The 20,506-nt window shown below is 44.7% G+C and overlaps 2 protein-coding genes across 26 annotated transcripts in view; both read left to right on the top strand.

Moving 5' to 3' along the window:
- The first annotated feature begins 922 nt into the window (after window positions 1-922).
- On the top strand, window positions 923-16,378 carry LOC144319096 (uncharacterized). 16 transcript variants are annotated; one of them, XR_013385007.1, is made up of 12 exons: window positions 934-3,124; window positions 5,331-5,394; window positions 8,920-9,019; window positions 9,695-9,755; window positions 9,864-9,899; window positions 9,979-10,046; window positions 10,162-10,383; window positions 10,869-10,956; window positions 11,307-11,377; window positions 11,785-11,935; window positions 13,710-13,792; window positions 16,203-16,378. XR_013385007.1 is itself a non-coding variant. In XM_077906853.1 (11 exons), the coding sequence occupies exons 8-11, from the start codon at window positions 10,935-10,937 to the stop codon at window positions 16,351-16,353; spliced, it is 327 nt and encodes a 108-aa protein (XP_077762979.1). In that variant the 5' UTR covers window positions 923-3,124; window positions 5,331-5,394; window positions 8,920-9,019; window positions 9,695-9,755; window positions 9,864-9,899; window positions 9,979-10,046; window positions 10,162-10,210; window positions 10,869-10,934; the 3' UTR covers window positions 16,354-16,378. The 16 variants fall into 16 exon arrangements, 12 of the variants coding, with proteins under 12 accessions (XP_077762979.1, XP_077762977.1, XP_077762981.1 ...); XR_013385006.1 differs by having other exon boundaries at window positions 923-3,124; window positions 11,785-13,792; XM_077906853.1 differs by lacking the exon at window positions 11,785-11,935 and having other exon boundaries at window positions 923-3,124; window positions 10,162-10,210.
- An 834-nt stretch (window positions 16,379-17,212) lies between these two features.
- LOC144319091 (transport and Golgi organization protein 1 homolog) overlaps window positions 17,213-20,506 on the top strand; it is a 48,155-nt gene continuing 44,861 nt past the window's right edge. For 4 of the 10 annotated variants that reach the window (XM_077906850.1, XM_077906849.1, XM_077906844.1 and 1 more), the window contains exons 1-2: window positions 17,974-18,114; window positions 18,280-18,438. In XM_077906850.1, coding sequence (XP_077762976.1) covers window positions 18,388-18,438 — 51 coding nt within the window. In that variant the 5' untranslated portion in view covers window positions 17,974-18,114; window positions 18,280-18,387. Of the gene's footprint in view, window positions 17,346-17,748; window positions 18,119-18,279; window positions 18,479-20,506 lie in introns of those variants that run through there. The other 6 variants (XM_077906847.1, XM_077906846.1, XM_077906842.1 and 3 more) reach the window with 5 other exon arrangements.

Genomic DNA, 20,506 nt, shown 5'->3' with positions numbered 1-20,506 from the left:
CACCAGTTCACATTTCCACCAACAGTGTAAGAGGGTTCCCTTTTCTCCGCATCCTCTCCAACATTTGTGGTTTCCTGCCTTGTTAATTTTCCCCATTCTCATTGGTGTGAGGTGGTATCTCATTGTGGTTTTGATTTGTATTTCCCTGATGGCAAGTGATGCGGAGTATTTTCTCATGTGCGTGTTGGCCATGTCTATGTCTTCCTCTGTGAGATTTCTGTTCATGTCTTTTGCCCATTTGGATTGTTTGGATGATTGGATTGTTTGTTTCTTTGGTGTTGAGTTTAATAAGTTCTTTATAGATCTTGGAAACTAGCCCTTTATCTGATACGCGGCAGACAGAATCTTAAGCAGACTCCAGCTCAGTGCAAAGCCTGACCAGGGGCTCGATCTCATGAACCTGAGATCATGACCTGAGCTGAAATCAAGAGTCAGACGCTTAACTGACTAAGCCACTCTCATTAAAATTGTTTTAAAAACTGCCAGAAACTCTTCTGTAACAGGAACTGTATTAGACAGACTTCTGGAAGTCCTGTCAGAATCCTGCTTCAAGTCTTGTAGATTTAGAGATCATCTTAAATGTTGTCTTAAGTATGGCAGCTCTGAGAACAGTGGTATCTTAAGCATCGGTGTTGGTACTAGAGTGTTAAAAAGTGAAAAGTCCTTTGTACTCTATGTTTCCTGGGTTGTTGACTTCAAACAACTTCTGAGTCAGCCCTTTCCTTCTGTTCTTGGAGGCTGCCCCCAGGGACTTTGTGTCCTGCCAGGTCAATGAGAGCCCTGAGAAGCCAGCAGACGCTAAGTGGCCACATCCTGCTGGGACATTTGCCATAGGAAAATCATTTGACATGATCAGGAAGTGAATGAATTGTTGTCCTTCCCTTGGCCGTAAGTGCGGACTGTTGATTTACCCAAGCAAAAAGGGCCTGAATGTTCTTAGGAGTGTCCAAATATGATGAAATATCTGATTCCCAGTGTGAATATTTTACTCTATCATTAAAAAGGAAAACCTGGGAGCACCCGAGTGGCTCAGTCACTTAAGTGTCTGCCTTTGGCTCAGGGCCTGGGAATTGAGTCCAGCATCCGGCTCACTGCTCAGTGGGAGCCTGCTTCTCCCTCTTCCTCTGTCCCCTGCCCTGCTTTTGCTCTCTCACTCTTTCTTGCTTGCTCTCTATCAAATAAATAAATTAAATCTTAATTAAAAAAAAAAGCAAAACCTGTACCTCCAGGAGAGAGAGAAAGAGCCAGATAGGGAACACCCATAGAAATAAGTAGAATTCTTTAGATTGGCATCCACCAGATTCTTAGAGAGGGATCTGGAAAGTCCCAGTAGTCAGGAACAACCCTTGTATTGAGGCAGAATCATCCCACATGAATACCTCCAGTCAAAACAGACTCTATTCTGTTTCTTTTGAATCTTCAAAGGAGGAAACTCCTTGGTAGGCATTATTGGAATTATTCCCATCTCCCTGGGCTGCATCTCATAGATCAGTTCAGTTCTCCCTTCCCCCTCATCTCTGAGCTCTTGCATAAACTAACTCATCTTGTGTTTCCCACCTCCACTTGTTCATGGCCATGGTCTCTGAGAGCCTAGTGTTATTGGCCCTATTGGAGGTAATCTAATTAAGAGTAAGCTACTGATATCAGCATCCAGAGAGCTGCCAGAGGTACAAGAGTGCCTATGACTGGGGATGTTTTACATTTGTGACAAGGTGGACTCTGTTTTGTGCACTTGATTCCTATGATCAACCATTGTGCTGACAGCTCCTGCTCTCTTTCAGTCCATGGCTATTCCAAGACAGTGTGTGTTTCCCACCAGCATACATTCTGGTGACCTTAGCTGTGAGAGCTGAAGATGAAAATGTTATAGATTTCATAGGCTACTTTCTAGAAAGGTGTGTCTGCACAAAATTCAAACTTGATGTGAATTAGGATGATTTGCATTGTGAGTGTCTTTTCTCCTCAAATACTTTTAACTCTCGTTTTTGTTAAAGGAGATGTGTTCTTTGTTTTGGTGACCATATTTAGGAATTTTGTATTCTTTTAGAAATTAAATTTCATAGTTGCTATTGACTGATTTAAGTACCATACTAAGAAATAGGAACATGAATTCCTTTCATTCGCTGTTTGGAGATAGGTGTTCAAATAACTTAAAATCTCACAGGTGTCATCAAAATATAGAAGATCACCTGATGATGCAAATTATCATGTACTTCAGAAATCTGATCTTTTGGGTTGTGATTCAGAAGCAAAGTGAGCATTGAAAGGAAACATCAATGTTTTCAGAAATTACATAATAATTATGATCTTTTGTTGGAATAATAATCCCAAATTGTTATAACAGTAGCCTTCCAACTCTCTCATTTATGTCCTTATGTATAAACATCTGTCTATATAACATTCTCATTTGTATCTTTAGTACATTTCATCTTCTTGCTTTCTCTCACTCTTCCATAAATTTTGGGTGTCATTTTGGAAATGTTCAAACAGAGTTTATCCAGATATTTCATGAAGGTACAATAGAAGTCATTGACTTCTTATCTACTATAAGTTTGCATTTACTATTTTGTCTATTTGAAGTTGGCTTATAAATTCTTAAGTTCTATTCACTATAGAAAAAATATTTGCAATGTGTTTGTAGGCAAAATAAAATCTCTTAAGATTTGCCTATTAGATGTTTTCCACAGCTTCAGTGTGATATAATTTATGTATGATAACAACATCTTTTTCAGGAATACAATTAGTTGATATTTGACATGGGTAAGCAGCAATGAAACCATCACCACAGTAAGAAAGCAAACATACTCCTCACTCCCAACAATTTCCCCTTGTTCCTTTATAATCCATCTGTGCTCCTTCTCCTCCATAAGGAGGCATTTGAGAGGTATGCTTACCTTCTGGAGGCTGGTTGAGGGTTTGTAAAGTTGATTCTTTGTGACAGATACATTGTAAATGTCTTTGAGATTCCTCATTATTTCAAATATTATTTCAGCTTGTCCATATTTTGCCTGGCCATTTCCCTCTTGGCTCTGATGGTGTTTGGATTCTGTGGACCCTTACCATTATAATTGCCTCCTTGGGAATTTGTGCATTTCTAATTTACTTCTGGAGAACCATTCTTGCTGTAAGTATAATAACATACCTTATAGATAGACATATTTGTAATAATAAGTAAGCAGAAAATTTTATAGTCACTGGACCTTTAATATGCATTCAATACTACCAACTTCCCTCTAATATGTTCATTTTCCACTATCATTTAAATTGAAATATTTAAAAAGTTCTGTTGAAGTGCCTTCTGTGATTCAGTTTTTAAAGTTCAACTATAATTGATAAATGGTATAATATTAGTTTCAGGTGGACTTGGTGACTCAGCATGTGCTCATTACAATAAGTGTACTCTTAATCCCCTTCACCTCTTTCACCCATCCCTCCACCTATCTACCCTCTAACCCATGTGTTCTTTAGAAGTGTATTGTTTAATATTCACTTTTTTGTTGTTCTGCACCTGTACTTTTGTCCTTTTTTTTTAAAAAAGGATTTTATTTATTTATTCATGAGAGATACAGAGAGAGAGGCTGAGACACAGAGAGCAGACTCCGTGCAGGGAGCCTTATGTGGGACTTGATCCTAGGTCTCCAGGATCACTCCCTGGGCCGAAGGCAGGTGCCAAACCTCTGAGCCACCCAGTCATCCCTCCTTCTGTTCTCGATGTCCAGTTTGAGTCATTTGTGGTCTGAGAACATACTTCCTGTGATTTCTGTTTCTTTGGTTGTTCAGATGTATTTTAGGGCCCTGAATATAGCCTGTATCAGTGAAAGTTCCGTGTTAGCTTGAGAAGAATGTATATTCTGTTGTTGGATGAAATGTTCTATAGATGTTAATGGATCCAGTTGATTGATGATGCTGTTCAGTTCACCTGTGTTCTTATGGAATTGCTGTATCTGCTGGATCTGTCAATGACTGAGAGAGGATTTTGAGTTTTCCAGCCATAATAATAGATTTGTCTATTTTCATCAGCAATTCTTTCAGTTTCTGCCTCATGTATTTTGATGCTGTTGTTAATACATGCACATTAGAAATTATTATGTCTTTTTGGAGAATTGACCCTTTTACCATTGAAGTGATGCCCGTCATTATCCCTGACAGTTTTCCTTACTCTGTAGTGTGTTTTGAAGGATTATTTCACTGCCACAGGTTTCTAGTTTGATGTTTCTTTTAACACTAAACATATCATCATTCTTGATGCATGGTTTATGAAAAGAGGTGGAATGTAGTCCTTATGCTTGTTCCTCTTGGGTAAGGTGTGACTGCTACCCTCTCACCTTTCCACCACCTACTCCCAAACTCTGCTCTAGATTATCATATGATTTCAGTAATATGTGGAATTTAGGAACAAAATAGAAGATCAAAGGGGGAGGGAGGGAAAAATAAAAAAAGATGAACTCAGAGAGGGAAACAAACCATAAGAGACTCTTAACTCTAGGAAACAAATTGAGTCTTGCTGGAGGGGAGTTGGATTGGGTGATGGGGTAATTATGTGATGGACATTAAGGAGGGCACCTGATGTAATGAGCACTGGGTATGATATGGAACTAATGAATCACTGAATTCTACCTCTGAAACTAATAATACACTATATATTAATTAATTGAATTTAAATAAAATAATTTTTTAAAAAATGAGTTGACTATTGAGTTTACCATAATGTGGCTTGGGAGGCTTTTTGTTCATTGGGTGATGTGAGTACAGCATATTTGCTAGCTGTTTACTACTGTAGAGAGTGAGCATCTGGGAACTGAAACTCCTACTGAACACTGAACTGGAATTTCACTTAGGACCACCATGATGAGTTTTGCTATTTCAAGGACTAGGAAGTATGGTTTATTTTCACAGCTAGGCAATTATCACATCATTCAGCCCTACCCTCCAAGATATATAGAAAATCCCACAAGATATTTGAGAGATAAAGGGCGATAGCTAGCCAAATTATACAGACCCTTCCTCTCTTAATGATGAACACAGAATTTTCAATGTGAATAGGGGAAGATAAATATGCATATACATATGTATGTATATATATAAATATGTATATACTTACATATATGTACATACTTATATACATATTTATATATATATATATCTTTCACTATGAAAGACATTTATGAGTTCTTTGACTTGAACTATTTTCCACCTTCCTTACTTTCTCCTCGTTCCATTTATGGCTCAAGGTCTTTCTTTCTTGTACTGAATAATCCTGTCCTATTAGGTGCACTCACATTGTTTTGTGATCACGATTGCTTGAATGTCTTTTTTCATATCTCTTAAAGTCGCAAGATAAATTCGAGGAACCAGAGCTGAGAGACTTGAGGTCCACGAAATGTGACCAGGAAGGTATGTTGTTTTGTGGGAAGAAATCCCCATGTGGTGGGGATTAATGAGTTTGCATTAGGAAGAGTAAGAATGCCTTCCTGCCCTCAAGGTCCTCACCCTTCCCCTTTCCCCAACACAAGCAAGTTCTCAAGTCATGTGCACACACACACAGAAGAAAAGCATCCTTTGCAGACAATTAAAAAGGTCCTTCCTAGAAGACAAGTACAATACATTGAGTTCTGTGAAAACAACAAAGGAAGCAGAATTGAAACAGCTGAGGAAGAAAGTGGATACCTTGGTTGAATTCTATGAACAGAGAAAAGTGGCTGCAGAAAAGTAAGATATTCCTGTGTTAATTGTCACAAATACTATTTTTTAAAAAATAAATTTATTTTTTATTGCTGTTCAATTTGCCAACATATAGAATAACACCCAGTGCTCATCCCATCAAGTGCCCCCCTCAGTGTCCGTCACCCAGTCACCCCCCACCCCCCACCCACCTCCCTTTCTACTACCCCTAGTTTGTTTCCCAGAGTTAGGAGTCTCTCATGTTCTGTCTCCCTTTCTGATATTTCCCACTCATTTTTTCTCCTTTCCCCTTTATTCCCTTTCACTATTTTTTATATTCCCCAAATGAATGAGACCATATAATGCTTGTCCTTCTCCGATTGACTTATTTCACTCAGCATAACACCCTCCAGTTCCATCCACGTCGAAGCAAATGGTGGGTATTTGTCGCTTCTAATGCCTGAGTAATATTCCATTGTATACATAGACCACATCTTCTTTATCCATTCATCTTTCCATGGACACTGAGGCTCCTTCCACAGTTTGGCTATTGTGGACATTGCCGCTATAAACATCGGGGTGCAGGTGTCTTGGCGTTTCACTGCATCTGTATCTTTGGGGTAAATCCCCAGCAGTGCAATTGCTGGGTTGTAGGGCAGATCTATTTTTAACTCTTTGTGGAATCTCCAAACAGTTTTCCACAAATACTGTTGTGTGAATTTATGTGGTGGCCAGTATATAAAACTGTCTTCCTTTTAGAATAGGATCTAGAGTATTTTTGCCAAATGTATTCAGTAGAATTGTGTCTTCCCTTCCTACCTTGATTTCTGGAACCTGCCTTTTCCTTTCTCTTCTAACTGCTTGTCAAATGTTGTTATGTGATTTATTTGGGATAGGAGTAGGAATGTACTGGCATTAATCCCTTTGATACTTGGAGCCCCTCTAGGCCTGTCTACATTGTCCTTTAGGTTTTAGTCTCATTACAAGTTCTTATCAGCCCTGAATTTGTTGTTCAGTATAAGACTTGGATCAAGAATGTGTAGAGAAAAATGGAATTCTCTTGCTGCAGAAACTGTTGGAGTTTGTTTCTGAAAAGTAGGTTGGGGCACCCGCAGTACTGGATCCCTTCATTCAGTGTGCAGTTGAGATCATTCATTGCAGGCTCAATCCCTAAAAAGGCTGTGGTATTTCCTGTCCGCCTGATTTTTTGGGTGTCACTCTCTTGGGTCCCAACCAAAGTGTGCAGTGTAACCAAAGAGCTGAGTGTAATTCCAAGTACTTCATTAGAACCGAAAGGAAGTTGCTGCCCACCCTCCCCCCACCCCGCCCCCTGGGAAGACTCAAATCCCAGTGAATCTCAGGCAGAGTGCACTTGTGAGACCTGAAGCCCACCGCCCCCATCATGACTTGTCCCTCACACTGTATAAAACGTGGGCCTGGCTCAGCCACTGGAGGACAGGACAGGGCACAGATCCGACTGCGTAGACGCCAACTCCTGCCAGTGACACTGGACAGCCCACCCCCCGCCCCCGCCGCCCGCCCTGTGGGTGAGAATCCCCAGCTCCAACCCGGGGCCACCCTGGCGGCCGGGCTCGGGGAGGGTCCGGGGCTCCGCAGACTGGGAAGGACGCGAGGGCGGGGCAGGGGCCGCCGGCGGTTGGATGCCTGCCCCCACCCCCTCCCACCGGGTCCAACTTGCTAGAAAGAGCAAACTTCTAGGGCCCCACAATTCACCCAGAGAAAAGGAAAAAAAAAAAAAAAAGGGCTCACCTTTGTTGGCTGACCCTGAACTTCACTTGTTTCCTCCTAAGCTTGTGCCCATAAAGTTGTTCAGTTTCTTTGCAGTTCACTTGCCTATTCCGGAATTCAGTGATGAGTCCAGAACTACTGATGAGGGTAGCAGTCACACCTTACCATGCGGAGAGTCGCTCCAACTATCAGGCTGGCATCTCTAAGACTGCCTTCTTCTTCATCTTGTTCTCCTATTCTTCATGTGCTAGTTAGAAATTTGGTGCATTCACTCCCAAGTTTCCTCTTTTGCCCAGTATTTCCTTTTATTTTTTTCTCAGAGGAGATCAGGACCTTAGAGTCCTTCATTCATATTGAAAAGTAAAATTATTCATTCTCTTCCCTGGAGACTCAGCTTTGTGTTATTCCTTCACACAGCAGGGGTACGGGTTGCTCTGTCTCACTGGCATTTTTGTTTGTTTGTTTATCGGTAAGTTCTTTTTGGGGTAAAGTACAGTATTCGGACTACCTTTCTTCAACACCTTAAACCAAGTAACTACATTACAGCCATTCCAGAAAACTTCTACTGAAGGACCAGACGCAAATGCATGTGTATTTCTCTGTCTAGAGTTTTGCCTCAGTTTCTAAGTTTCTTTTTGCATGTGATTCTTGAGTAAATCAAGTGTCGGGTTGAAATTCTTTAAAAATCAACATGATGAACAAAAGAATGTAAGGGCGACACAGCCAACCAGCCTTTCTAACAGAAGCATTGCCCTTTGCTACCTTCACTATCAATGAATTCGTCTTCTGAAAGTAGGTTGACTCCATGCAGTTGATAGTTTTCTACCTGAAATCTATTTCCAGGAGTTAACACCTTAACTATGTGACAGTTCACATCATTATGATGTATGTATCAGTACATATTTTATGTATCAGTACATATTTCTGGCACAAAGATTGGCCTTTTCTTCTGGGATCTTCAGTGGAGGAAAGCAGGGATTGTACTTCTAAACCCTAGAGATGTCTGGGAGTGAGTTGCAATACTGATGAAGCCATATTCTGAAAGGCTTTCTTTTGGGCTGATTGTACAGGCACATCCTTGGCCTGAGAATCAGGGCTCCCCAAGTTGTAGGACTAACGATGATCCCCCACTTCATCCTAAAGGGTATAGTTGGTCAGACATGGCTTTTCACTTTGAACTGAAATGAGCCTTTACCGTCTCAAACAAAAGAACCAACTCTAAGAGAGCACAAAGTGTAATGTTATTTGAAGACTTGATGATGAATAAATTGAAGTACAGAATATAAAGACAGATCTGATTGCAGGGGACTTGGCAGCAGCCAGAGTTTTGTTTTCTTTAACCCTAAATGGGGCTTTCAATTAATTTCTCTGATTGTGTTGTCAGTCTGTGTCTTTATGGGGGAGGGAAGAAGGGACATTCAAATCTAGGCCATCAAGAGTGCTGAGAGGGAAAACTGCAGAACTTGTGGGTCTTGGCTACTGGACTATGTAAATACCTTTCCATCTTAGGAAACTGGAAAAGACACTCTGAATTGGTGGCAAAGAAGAATCAGCTGTCAGCTGCAAAGGAATTTTTAAAAGTAGCCACAGAAGAAAGAGAAAAGCACAAGTGAGTTCAGTTATTATATACTATCAGCTCCTGAAACCCCTGTCCACTTTTTATTTTTAACCTTTGTACAATGTTTAGGCTCAGTTAACAAGTAATGGAAACAAAAATTCATAGATTTATCCAGAGAGAATTAACAGACAAAAAAAAAATAGAAGTTTTGGAATGAACAGCACAATACATTCCTAATTGTCCTGATCCATAGTGCTGACCTGATTCTATGGAAAATTCATCCACACCAGTGTCCCTGAGGGTGGTGTAAATTGTCCTCATTTTAGGAAAGCATTTGTTGTAGGTTGAATCATACCCAAAACACAGTAGTGCCATCCGATGGCCCTGGTCTTTGCCACCCTGGGAAACATGGTAAGGATAGAACTTAAAGGAGAGAAGAGATTTATGACAAAAGACACTTGTCACAGGATAAATAAGGGAATGATTGAAGACAGGTAAGGAAATTATATCAACTCTGAACCCTGCAGGTGTGGGAAAGTGAGTAAGGGAAGGATGTAACAATAGCTTTGATCCAACTGTACATTTGTAATCATGTGACAAGTGTTTCCTGTGTCAGGATAAATTGGATGAGGGGGACAGATAAGAGGAGGATAGCCACATGGGCCACTTATTTAAAATCCTACCCAATAATGGGCTTTATCTGACGAAAGCTATTGTAACTCACAGGAAATAAATCCAACAAATGCAAGAACAGTTGTTGGAGGCAGAGCTGACCTTCAGACACCAGGTAACCTGAGCTCTACCCACTGTGCTGAACCCTTGGCACCTCCTGCAGGGGACAGCAGTGGCTCATTGAGTCCTTAACCATGGGCTTTTGGTGTGCTGGCTTTTTCAGATCGCAGTTCATGAGAAGAATGCTCAAGACAACTGGGTAAGTGGTTGCTTTTTCATCCTCTTTGTTTGGTGCACAGTCTGGCACAACTGAAGGTGGAGGTGTTTTTCTCCCCCAGGTCAAGGCTCGGATTTGGGAGAGGGAGATAGCGCAGTAAAGCAGGGAGAAAGCCTACTTGAAACACAGGTATGGAAGGTTGATGGGTGTTGTCACGGGTGTTTGTGGGAGGACGTCTATGCTGTTTAGTGTCAGGAGAGTTGGTGGTGTTGTGATTCTTATAGATATCCATTATCTGTTCAAGACTGGGCATACTGGAAGGAAAGATGCTGCCTGAGAGACACAGGAGGCAGGTACTGATGCCGGGAAGATCTGAGATGCAGAACCCTCCAGGGAGAGGTAGGGGGCACGTTGTGAAGTGCAGCAGCCCAATTGCTGCTATGAAACTACACAGCATCCTTCCAGTTCCTGTGGGTGATCACTGTGTATCCTGGAGAGAATCACAAGAGCTACCTAAGGACAGCAGGTTGTCTGAAAGGGTGACAGGAGGGTGTATTCCTCAGGTGCCCCCAGGCAGCAGGGCACCTGTCCGCATGACAGTTGGAGTTCCTGCCCCTCCTCTGACTGCAGACCCTCCCACCCCCTCATTCTTTCCACCCCTCTCTGGAATTGATGAGCCTGGAGGGGTCGTGGGCCTGAGCTTCCTTCCTTCACCCACTCAGTGGTGAAGACTTAAAAAAAGACTTAATAAAAAGGCATTTATTTACTCTTTATGGAGATTCCATTATTTTTATTTGAAATCTACAGTACTACATTCATCATTGAAATTCATGTAATTGTATGAATTTCATGTAATGTAATTACATTAATTACATGTATTTTTATGAATAACATGTAATATTATCAGTATAATGCCATAGCTTTACTGCTCAGTCCACCTATTTTTTCTTTGCTCACATTTATGCCATTGACTAAGTACATTTCTTTTCTTAAATATTTACATATGGCCAGTCACATATTCTAGATCTCATCTGTAAAGTGAAAGATTGAACCATCAACCTGTGGCCCGAGGAAAGAATGCATGCCATTTGTGTGGAAGGTACATTGATATCACTCGCCAAACGCTATTCTCACGTTGACTTTTAATCTATGAAGAGAAAGGGGTTTTCTGTGATATACACTGAGCACCCCAATTTCAGTGTTGATTTCCAGCCAGTTCTACCCTGCCCTGTCCACCACTGGCTAATTCCTTAAAGAAACACTGGAACCCAGGGCCCTGTAATGTCTCCCTCATATCACATGACTGGCATCTCTCTTAGCAAAGGAGCCACTTGAGTCATGTGGAAAACCATCTATTCTGATAAGAGACTTAGTGTGGGAAAGAGTGCAAGATCGGGGAGGAAGGCATAGAGGGTACACAAACCACAATCAGCCTCCATCTTTTGTCAGATTCAGAATCTAGACCAGTTCCTGAGATGAACAACACTACCGTCCCTAAGAAGGACCTGGAGATGGCTGAGGTAAATGCTGTTGGTGTTTTCAGTTGTAGCCATTTCTGGAAGATTATTCCAGTTTGGAAAGCACCCTGTTCTGGCCTAGTGACTGTTCGGTGTGTCTTGTGATCTGTCTGAGGCATGTTTGCCTTTTAAAATGAAAGCTGTTTACCCAGGAGCCTACAGGCTTCTCCATTAGAGATCCTCACCTTAGGTGTTGACTCCCAAAGTCACAGATGCTTAGAGATGAATGATGGCAGGACACACACCGTGTGTGTGTGTGTGTGTGTGTGTGTAATAACTTGAGGATGGTGACTCCTCTCTCTGCACTAAAGTCTGCCTGTCTAGCTGCCTCTTTGCTGTTTGCTTTCATGTGGAAGTGGTAGAGTTGTTGGGTTTTGGGTCAGGAGACTAACCTGGGGGTATGTCTGCAGTAATCATCACAGATGGAAAATGAGAAAAACCATGTGCTGCCTGGTACTCTGTGCTATGTACTTTGGACAAATTTGAGTGTTGATAGAGAAGGTTTGCTACCTCATGTGCATTCCATCCACTGGGTAAGGACACGACCTACAATACCTTCAGGTGAGTCCTGGGTGAGATGATCTGCCAGGTGACACAGGTGTAGTAGCAAATGTCCACGGGACCAGCAGCCATGAAGAAGGAATACCAGTAACCACCTGCAGGGCCAACCCCTAACCCATGGTTTCTGTTGTGTGCCTATGAATGGGTTCTCCTGTGGTTTGGGTGGCTGTGCCGGCTGACAGGGTCTCCCCTGACCCACCACTGGAGTTTCACACCTACTCTCCAGACACATTTGTTTGCATCCAGTGATGTAGAATCAGCTCCTCAGCAGTCCACGGCACCAAAGGACTCTACATTTGCTCCATGCCTAAGCTAAGGAGCATTCTGGCTGACGGTGATTCAGATCCACAGAGCTAGTTCTTAGTAACTCTTAGGGATCGTGCTCCTCTCCGAAAACACTTTTCCAGGTCCCCTGTAGGACTCCAAAAATTTGCATCTCTTCAGAGGTGTCTGTGGCCATGAATAGCACTCTGGGCAGTAGAGGACCCCTTGTCAGGGAGGGAAGCAGGGTGGGGTCAGGAGGGGGCTGGCAGCAGCAGTTTAACCCATGAGTGGCTGTGATTCTATTTGTGGACACTGGGCTTCCCATTGCCTTTCACTGTGTTTGTTCTTACTGAGTATACATAACCCTCCGTGGCCACGCTGGATGTGGGGAACAGAGTGGGCCTGGCCACAAATTCCTGTCTGTCTGGAATATGCTCCTTTTGGGTTGAATGTCATGGCCTCTGTTCAACTGGTAGGACAAGATACCTTGACATCCTGCCTTCTGAGAGATGGTTGGTGATGTGTGGTAATATTAAATTCTTTCCTTTGGCATTTTTTCCCTGCCCCTGAACTATGTAGTTGCATCAAATGGGAGGCCTAGGGTTCTTGGCCCTGGTGCTCTGCTCTCCTGGAAGCTGAGGGTGAATAAAGGGCTAGGTGCTGACACCTGCTTCTTTGGGTTTCAGGTTGGTGGGCATTCTGCTTCTGTCTTTCATAGCAACATACCTTTGATTTTTGTTCTGAAGAACCCTGTGGATTCAAGAGGAACAGCTCCTGTCCTGGGCCCACTCTGTCTACCATATTCCACAGATACCCCTTCATTACCATGCTGGGGCCCCAGGGTACATCTCCTTCTACCCACCCAGTGGCCTTGGGGTTCTCACCCTGCACCCCGACCTACACCACAGGGTAGGGTGATGTGAACTGAATGAGCTGCCTTGCAAAGGTTATCCATCTCTTCTTTCTTATTGGGTCAGTGGAGCAAAGGCAGAGTTTGTGCTGAGGGCTTGGATTTGCAAGAGGAATCCCAACTGGGGATACTGTAACATTCTTGAAATTTGTCAGCAGATGTATAGGTTGGGCTTGTTTTTTTCCCCCCATACTTATCTGGGGGAGCAGGTGCTTTTTTGGAGAAGGTGATGTTCATTGTGTGGAACAGCCAATATTCTGGTCTTGTAGATAGGAAGTATTCAGAGACCAAGTTTCAGGCTCTGGGAGGGTTGGGACACATTTGTCACTTACTTGTCAGCTGGTTGAGCCCAAGCATATCACCATTGTTTTCTTAGATCTGTAAAAGCTTGAAGCAAGGGGGGACTGGTGGTCCCTTCCTGAAGGGTAAGGGATGGCTCTCCCCTTTGTGTTAGGGGTCAGCAGTGACCTGTGAGAATTTCCTGCCTCTGGAAGAGGACCTGAGAGTGGGAGAGGGTAGAACAGAGTGGGGCAGGTGTAGAGGGCTGGCTTCAACACTGCATGGTCAATGCCAGTCTGAATACACCTCCATCCCTTCTAGGGCTTAGGTCCCATTCAGAAGCCTGTGCTACTCAAGGGGATGAGAGTAACACCGTGCCCAAGAAGGTCCCAGAGAAAGATCAGGTAAGTACTAGGAGTGTTTTCAGTTGTAACCATTTCTGGAATCCTGTTTCTCTCTGGGCAGCACCCTGTCCTGGCCCTGCGTCTGTGGGGTATATGCTGGGATGTGTGTGTGTGTGTGGTGTCATTTACCTTTCCAAATGCAAACTCCTCATGTGGGAGCCTATAGGCTTCTCTGTTTCCAGGTCACCACCTTAGGGTTGTGTTGGTGGAGCAAAGGCAGAGTTTGTACTGAGGGCCTCACACTGTAAAGGGACCCCTGGTTAGGGACGTTGTAACATTCTGAAGTTCTCAGGATATTCATGGGTTGTACTTGGCTATTTCCACACACTGAGCAGTGCGGTGGGGCCATTGTTAGGAAGAAGTGGCTATGGGCCACCTCTCTTGCAGAATGGCAGACACATATTCATTACAGTCATGTCCAGACTCCACATTTGTTGTTCTAGAATGGATGAAACACACCTCTCACTTCATTTTCAGCATGTTGAGTTTAACCTGTCATTTGATTAATTATAAACCCCTGAAAGCAGAGCTGTGGTCCCTTTATTAATCATTAGGGTAGGGGTCTCCCCCTACTCCTCAGCAGTCAGTTAGTACTTGTGGAAAAGCTCTCTTGTCCCACAAGAGAGGTGAGAGAGAGAAACAGTGGCACATACAGGAGGCAGGTGTGGAGGGCACAGTCACTTCCAATGGGATGGACTTTCTGACTTTTCTATGGTGTTCTTCAGATATAGATGCAGGTGCATCATCTGTAAGGAATAGCAGGACCCATGCAGGCCTCACGTATTATGGGAGTTATAGGAATGTTGCTAAAGACATAACTTTTTTCAATTGCTCAGGAGATACATGTGATAGACTTTGTCTTTTAGTCACACTGAGATGGTTGGCAGATGCCTTTGTGGGGAAGGAGAGCTGCTCTTTACCGAGTGTTGGGCACAGCAGGTCAGGGTGTGCACATTGTACGGAGACAATATTCTGTACTCTGGGAGGGACAAGGCCCACTCTCAACTTTAGGAATTTAAGGTGTCTGATAGAAGGGAGGTACACATTAATTAAACATCAGAGATGTTGTGTTACACATGAGGGAAGCACCAGCAACATATCTGAAGGACAAGTGAGGGCGCCCTGGATCCCACAGAAACAGGAGGTTGTGGATGAGAAGAAGATTGGAGGTGCTCAGGGGTGTGGATTGGCCACCTTCAGCTAGAGGAGCAGCCCTTTCTGGCAGGCCAGCATCTTGAGAAGTGAGTGTGAAGTCATCATGAGATACAAACCCAGTCTGTTCCATCACACAGAGTGGATAATGCTATTATTTGTATCAAAATGTCATTGTCGCCATAGTTAATTTATAATTGATAAAGATTGCTGTTTGCTCAGATTTCTGAAGGTTATGAACTGTGTGAAGGAATGTCATGGAGATTTGGGAAGTTGAATTGGTTCTTTTGGGAGTCTTATCTGCCCTAATTTGTGTGTCCCAGGGAGAAAATGTGAGGATCGGACCTAGATCAGCTGAGTGACTGATTGGCCTTCAGCTTGAGCCAGACCCTTAGTGGGGGATTCAGGGTTGACCAGGAGCCACACTAGCTTGAGCCCTGTCACCCCACCTCTGCATCGGCTGTCACCACCCTGTCTGCAGCTTTGCATCTCCCTGAATTTCCATCACAATATCCTGTGGCTCTGCCTCTGTCTTGGCCCTAGTACTAGCTCTCAGTGGGGCTTACTCAGAGCCACAGCATTGTTATCTATGAAATGGAGACCATATTGGTTTCTGAGGTCATTAGAGGAATAGGAGTTGAGGTACATAAAGAATCTGCACTTGGGTGGGTCGGTCAGCTAAGCAAGCATCTGACTCTTGATTTCTGCTCAGGTCACTATCTCAAGGTTCTGAGATCAAGTCCCGTATTGGGCTCGGCACTGAGTGTGGAGCTTGCTTGGGATTCTCTCTCTTTCCTCTGCCCGTGTTTGCTCACAAGTTTGCCCTTTCTCTCTCTATTAAAAAAAAAAAAAAGAAAAAAGATTATGCAAAATAATCGGGCTGTTGGCCACCATCCCTTCTCACTGTTTACGTGAAAATAGATCTATGCAGATAATCATCAAAGATGTTCATTAAGTCCTTGAAACTACCACCTCAGCCCAGAGATCGGCAATCCTCATTTCAAAGATAAAGCAAAGAACCTCTTTTTTCCATTAACTTACAGGTCCTAGCCAAGAATGAAGTAAAAGGTATTCATGAGAACACGTACATTCAGATTTATATCAGAGCTGTGATGAAAGTTATTTTCTATAATATAGATTCACAGAGGCAGCCACACTCAATTGTTCATTTAAGGCTGCACATACACTGTGAAGGCAAAATGCATATAGCAGAATAGAAGATCCCATTGAAATAACCCCAAACCTCTTCGCCTTATAGGATTGTTTCAGATTTGAAGGCTTCCTGGAACAGTAACAACCTGGCTGTGCAGAGAACATATTTAGAAAAGATGTCAGATCTGCCTAATGGTCAGAGTGTTTCCCCTTCCAATCCTGTCCCCTGTGCTTTGTCACTCCTGGTATCCCCCTAATAAACCTTTCATGGTTCTTTCTCCATGTCAGCATCTGCTTTCACCAGGACCTACCATCCCTCCCCTTGAATGCATAATGTGAATCCTGCATACACAGTAAACAAACTGGCAGAAATGGTGGTGATGGGGGATGGCTGCAAGATTACTCTTTGTGGGATCTTTACTGCAAGGGACCCAGGAAATCCTGGAGGAAATCCAGGAGATTCACCTCTGGGGAGGTGGACTCATCTTGTATTTAGATCTGTTGGTGGTTCTATTTACTCTGTTGATGGATGCTCTTGAGCACATGGCTCTTGCTGGTTTAGGGGGTGTGTGATGATCGGCAGGACAGGTGTCTCTCCCCAAGCAGTAGTCTGTTGTGATGGTGAGGATTGAACAAAGGGTCAGGAGTGGCCCTAGAAGCCCAGTGAGGAGGCCCTGCATTAAGGCACGTTTTATGCACTGGCTTCCCCGTACCAGCTGTGTCCAACAGTACAAATCTAGGTGAGCTCTGAGGGAGGCTGATGGTGACAGTTTCTTGGTAAGACCCAAGAAGTCCCATAATCCTCCCACAGTTTCCTATGAAGTAATGGGCAAGGAAGAGGTCAATGATGGGAGACCCATTGCTCCCCCACCATGCAGGAGAAGTTGGGTGTATGCTTCTGGATCTTTTTAGGTCCTCCAGGCCAATCCATTTTGCACCAGAGTTCCATGATCCTGCGGAGCCCTCCTTTCCAGGCTGTGGAGGCAGCCATCCTCCAGCAGCTTTGGGGTGATGGTTGGGCCACAAAGGTGTTAAGGTCTGTCTGTCCACATGCTGTCCAGGGGTGACTGGTGACCTCACTGCTGCAGCCAAGGTCAGCCTAAGCAGCCTGGGAGCAGGCTGTGGACTGAAACATGGCAGGAGACCAGGAAAGAGAGGAGATGTGGTTCCCTGTTGTCCTAGACAGGGCTACACAGAGCAGAAGATCTGAGGGCCTGAGGAGAGACAGAGACTGTCAGGGAGAGAGACAGTAAGTGAATGGGGAGGTGGTGGTGGGGGCAAGTCCTAGAAAGTGAGAGGAAGAAAGAGAGGAAGACAGGGTAGGGAGAAGCAGAGAAAAGAGGAATTACAAGGAGGAATGGAGGCTCCTAGTCCAGGGGTGTAGAGGGGGAACCATGGACGAGGATGGAGGGGTCTATGAAGGGGATCTGAGTGTTGGGACCAGTGGAGGCAGGAATTCTGGGCATCAGATTCCCTGAGCCCACTGCCCCCACCTTCCTGGGGCTGAGCTTTGCAGAGGTCATTTCACTTGGGAAGATGGGAGCACCTCCTTTGCATGGATTTGTGGGGCCCAGCCTCAGGATCTGTCATAGAGAGAGATGGCTTGGCTGGAGCAGAGCGCCCTCTCTGCCTCCAGCTGAGGGGCCAGGACCTTGAGCATTGCCGGGATGCCCAGGACGGCCAGCAGAGGGCGCGCGCGCGCCACCCCCAGGGAGGGGCAGGGTCTCTGCGTGCGCAGCCACGGCCAGCAGAGGGCGCGCATCGGCTGCGCTGACCCAGGGCGCCTCAGGGCGGGAAGGGCCTGTGCAGCCACAGGAGGATCCAGCCCAGTGCGCTGCAGGCGCCTCAGGACAGAGAGCCAGAGCTGCGTTTCCAGCAGGTTCTGCCGCCCGCGCCGGGGAGACCCTGGGGCCTTTGCAGCTACTTGGCGTCTCCTGAGGGACGAGCGGGACAGAGGCTGCCTTGCCGGGCCGAGTGCTGAGGAGGGGCCTCTGGGGGGCTTCCCCCGGGACACGCTGGTCAGTGAGTGAGCAGCACAATCCCTTGTGTTTTCTGGGCTGTTCCCGTCGTTTGGTCCTCATTTTCCCTGAGGGTGTTTGAACAAGAAGTATTTTACTCAGGGATCCGTGGGTTGGGGGGCCCCTCGACGCCACGTCAGAGATGCTGTGGTTGGTTTATTACAGATGCAGGCTTGTTTCTGGGGAGAAATCCTGACCCCAAATCAGAGGAACTGGAGCCACACTCAGCGGCGACGTAAATACAGGAACTGCTGACTCTCAGCTCCTCCGAGAATGGGGAGCTGGGGTCCCACTTTCTGTGTCCTCCTGGAACCGGAGCCTGAGGTGAAAGCACAAACTGCCCTCCTGTTTGTAACCTTAAAAGGTAGAAACTCTCAGGGATTTATCAGCAAAAATTGGATTTTTTTGGAAGAAAGAATGAATGCGTGACAAAGAAGCTGTGACTAAACCTTAGGCACTTTAGGGAGAATTGGAGAGTCTCACTGTTTTCAGGAGAAAAGGGGCCTAATTTGGGGGCTGTTGTGAACAGAAAGTCCTTGGAGCATCTGGTAGTTCAGAGTGTTGTGGAAAGTGGGTGAGTCTTGTTGGAGGAGGTGAGGTGGTGATAGAGACATGAGAAAACGAGTTTCTGGGGATCCCTGGGTGGCTCAGTGGTTTGGCGCCTGCCTTTGGCCCAGGGCATGATCCTGGAGTCCCAGGATCGAGTCCCACATCAGGCTCCCTGGATGGAGCCTGCTTCTCCTCTGTGTCTCTGCCTCTCGCTCTCTCTCTGTATGTGTCTTTCATGAATAAATAAATAAAATCTTTTTTAAATTTTTTATTTATTTATGATAGTCACACACACACACACACACAGAGGAGCAGAGACACAGGCAGAGGGAGAAGCAGGCTCCATGCACCGGGAGCCCAACGTGGGATTCGATCCCGGGTCTCCAGGATCACGCCCTGGGCCAAAGGCAGGTGCCAAACCGCTGCGCCACCCAGGGATCCCTCTTTTTTTTTTTTTAAGAGAAAACGAGTTCCAGGGATCCCTGGGTGGCGCAGCGGTTTGGCACCTGCCTTTGGCCCAGGGCGTGATCCTGGAGACCCGGGATCGAATCCCACGTTGGGCTCCCGGTGCATGGAGCCTGCTTCTCCCTCTGCCTGTGTCTCTGCCTCTCTCTCTCTCTCTCTTTCTGTGACTATCATAAATAAATAAAAATTAAAAGAGAAAACGAGTTCCTCTAGTTGGATTAGTGAAGTATCAATGTGCAGGTCAAGTCCATGTCTTCCTGTTGGGTCCCCCGATTATTTGGAGTGGTTGTATGTGAGAGCTTCCCCTGCCAAAATCTCCTGACTCTGTTTTGTGACATTTCCCGTTAAGACTTTTCACCTTCTGAGCAAGATTTTCCTTGATAAGCAAATTAAGTCAGAGAAAGACAGCTACTATGTGATTTCAGTCATATGTGGAATTTATGAAATAGAACAAATCAGCAAAGAGAAAAAAAGAGGCCAACCAAGAAACAGACTTAACTCTAGAGAACAAAATGATGGTTATCAGAGAGGAGGGGGGGGGCAGGGAAACAGGTGCAACAGGTGATGGGGATTAAGTCCTGCACTTGTGATGGGCCCCAGGTGTTGCATGAAAGCCTTGAATCACTATATTGTAAACCTGAATGGAATATACCAGTGTATGTAAACTAATTGTGATTTAAAAACTTTAGAAAACTTTCCTTGGAAGGATTTGTGATCATCAGTCAAGTTCTTTGCATTTGGTTGGATTGTATTTCAGTGCCAGCAAGGCCTTTTTCTGGCTGGCATGTCTCATGTTGGAGGCAATGTGCACAGCAGATGTAAACCACTTAAGTGACAGTTGAGGACCAAGGAGGGTTAGAAGGCAGAAATTCCCACGTGTGTCCCATATGAGATCTGTATCTGCTTATGATTGAGGCCGGTGAGCCAGCATCACCTCATCAGGGACAGCCTTTCTACAAAGGATTCAGAGATAGCAAGTACAGAATCAAAAGCAAGATGACAATCCCAAAGCATATGTTGGCTCTAAACCAGGTCCCTAGGTCTGAAAGTAGCCAACTGGAATCCAAGAAAGCCTGGTCATTGGTCCTTAGTTTTAGGTTGTGGGAAATTGAGGATGCCTCGAGTCTCCCTGGATCCAGATGTCGCCCTTGTTCTGAGATCAGGTGACCTATGTATCTAACCTGAATTTGAGCAAACTAGAGTTTTTCTTTGGAGACTTTATGTCTCTTGTAAGGCCAGAAGATTTCACACATGGATGCAGTCTTCCTGTGAAGAGGTATGAGGAGGGGAGCAGAGATGCCAATCATCTGCATTTTGTAACAAAGGAGAGCCCACGGAGCATTTTCTGTCATGTGTGGGCAACATGGGTAAAGGGGAG

Source organism: Canis aureus, chromosome 8 (assembly GCF_053574225.1).
Source record: "Canis aureus isolate CA01 chromosome 8, VMU_Caureus_v.1.0, whole genome shotgun sequence".
Taxonomy (NCBI): Eukaryota; Metazoa; Chordata; class Mammalia; order Carnivora; family Canidae; genus Canis; species Canis aureus.
The sequence above is the reverse complement of the archived record's forward strand: the minus strand, read 5'-3'. Positions and strand labels throughout refer to the sequence as shown.

Bases quoted from the DNA above. Each gene is read 5' to 3' on its own strand.
- LOC144319096 (XM_077906852.1), top strand. From the start codon at position 10,935: ATGCATGCCATTTGTGTGGAAG. The intron at 10,957-11,306 runs GTACATTGATAT...ATCTTTTGTCAG, and splicing joins GCATGCCATTTGTGTGGAAG to ATTCAGAATCTAGACCAGTT. The intron at 13,793-16,202 runs GTAAGTACTAGG...TTCGCCTTATAG, and splicing joins AGGTCCCAGAGAAAGATCAG to GATTGTTTCAGATTTGAAGG.